At 41.8% G+C, this 1,919-nt stretch overlaps 1 protein-coding gene across 1 annotated transcript in view; it reads left to right on the forward strand.

Annotated features, from left to right (window-relative positions):
• LOC107686104 (CD48 antigen-like) overlaps positions 1–1,919 on the forward strand; it is a 4,712-nt gene continuing 2,793 nt past the window's right edge. Inside the window, exons 1-3 of the mRNA XM_016482947.1 lie at positions 1–261; positions 488–802; positions 892–1,170. Of these exons, the coding sequence (XP_016338433.1) occupies positions 213–261; positions 488–802; positions 892–1,170 (643 nt within the window). The 5' untranslated portion in view covers positions 1–212. The remainder of the gene's footprint in view (positions 262–487; positions 803–891; positions 1,171–1,919) is intronic.

The raw sequence follows: 1,919 nt of genomic DNA on the forward strand, positions 1-1,919 counted from the left end.
TTTCTTGTACTTTCCACAACTCGTGAAACATCGCTTATCACAAGATAGTTTCTCTCGCCTCACTTCCCATTTCCTTCAAGTGTTTGTAGCATGACTCTGAAGTAGTCAGTTGACTGTGTGTTTGGATAAGGAGTCCCACAATCAGGGGCGGCGTGTAGGAAGGCCAGTGGCTTCAAGGACCTCGTTGATTTACGCCGACAAGCCAGCGAGAAATGAGTCTATGTGGAATCGTGCTGCTTTGTATTGTGTGCATCCAGCAAGGTGAGTTTACCAGAATTCACTCTTATATCATGCAGTTTGTTGAGCTAATGTTATATAGTTTGGGCCCGTGGGCAAGATTATTGGATCATTTTTGAGAAGAGAAGAAACTGTCTGTTTGTGAGAAGTGGAAACGGGGTATTTCCCTTTCCTGCGAAGCAACAGAAATATTTCCTCGCACATGTTGGGGTGTTCATGCAAATCAACGGATCTGTGTTTACTTTTGCAGTACGTGGCAGCGAGGAATATATTACTGGTTACAGTGGCCAATCAGTCGTCCTGAAATCTGGAGCGGACGGATCATGGAAACTTGCCAGAGTTCAGTGGTCCATTTATAAGAACACAACATATATCGCAAGTCTAAAGGACGGCGAAGTGACTATATACAAGTTTTGGAGACACCAGGGTCGACTTATGCTCAACAACAGTACGGGAGATTTAACAATCTGTAATGTGACAGTGAACGACAGTATGATATATAACGTGGCTTTGCTCACATCAGATGACAATCGGAAACAAGTTAAAGTTCATCTCACAGTTCAAGGTAAGCAGTCTTCAGTATAGTAAGCAATCTACTAAAGTCTTGCTCAATGACTGTCGGCCAGACTGAGTAATTGATATAACGTCCTGCAGAACCTCTCCAGAAACCAGACATCCAGAAGACGCTCCATTCCTTCAATGACAGCCGGTGCTACGTTGTTCTCGAGTGCACTGCATCTGGCCAAAATGTGAATTTGTCCTGGATGCCTGATGGAGAGTTCAACGGATCGTATATTTCAGGAATCCCAAACTCCGTCGACTCTTCGTCTGTTCTTTTCGCATCAATTAATGGCAGAATAAACGTGACGTTCAACTGCACTGCCTCCAGCGGTCAACAGACAGTGACCAGGCAAATGACAGTGGGATGTTCAGGTGGGTCTCGCCAACAGATTTTCGCTGCTTTAGGATGCTGTACACTACGCATTAAGTCGCGTTCAGGCTTCAATGCACTTCCAAACACAAGCCGGACTCCAATCATTCAGTCCACTTAAACTCCAACCCTGCATGCACACTCAAATTCAATCAACTACCTCATTTTTGAGTCCGTTGCCCACATTTCAACCAATCCATAGAACCATCCCAGATAGCACACGTACGTCTGCAAGATGTCTGTTAAAGATCTTTTGATCTGGAAAGCATCTGCTGTGTACAAACATCTGACAGACGTCTATAAGATGTCAGTTTAGCATACATTCTAAATCATAAACATCTTAAAGACATCTAATAGATGTCTATTTGACATCTAAAAGGAAACGTCCTATTGACATACTGCAGATGAGCAAACACTCTAAAAAAACATCTTGCAGATGTAAATGCAGACGTCAAATAGACGTCTCCGATGTGTGTGTGCTATCAGGGATGTTCCCACTCTACATTTTTTTCTTTTTCAATAATAAATTAAGCTCAAAGTATATTTTAGTGTACGCTAAAAGCACACGTACATTTAGGAGACGTCTATTTGACGTCTGCATTTACATCTTTATGTATTTTTTAGAGTGTTTGCTCGTCTGCAGTATGTCTATAAGACGTTTACTATCAGATGTTAAACAGACGTTTAGAAGATGTCTTTAAGATGTTTATGATTTAGAATGTATGTAAAACTGACATCTTAAAGATGTCTA

The sequence above is a fragment of the Sinocyclocheilus anshuiensis genome, unplaced genomic scaffold (genome assembly GCF_001515605.1).
Source record: "Sinocyclocheilus anshuiensis isolate Anshui unplaced genomic scaffold, SAMN03320099.WGS_v1.1 scaffold1243, whole genome shotgun sequence".
Classification (NCBI taxonomy): domain Eukaryota; kingdom Metazoa; phylum Chordata; class Actinopteri; order Cypriniformes; family Cyprinidae; genus Sinocyclocheilus; species Sinocyclocheilus anshuiensis.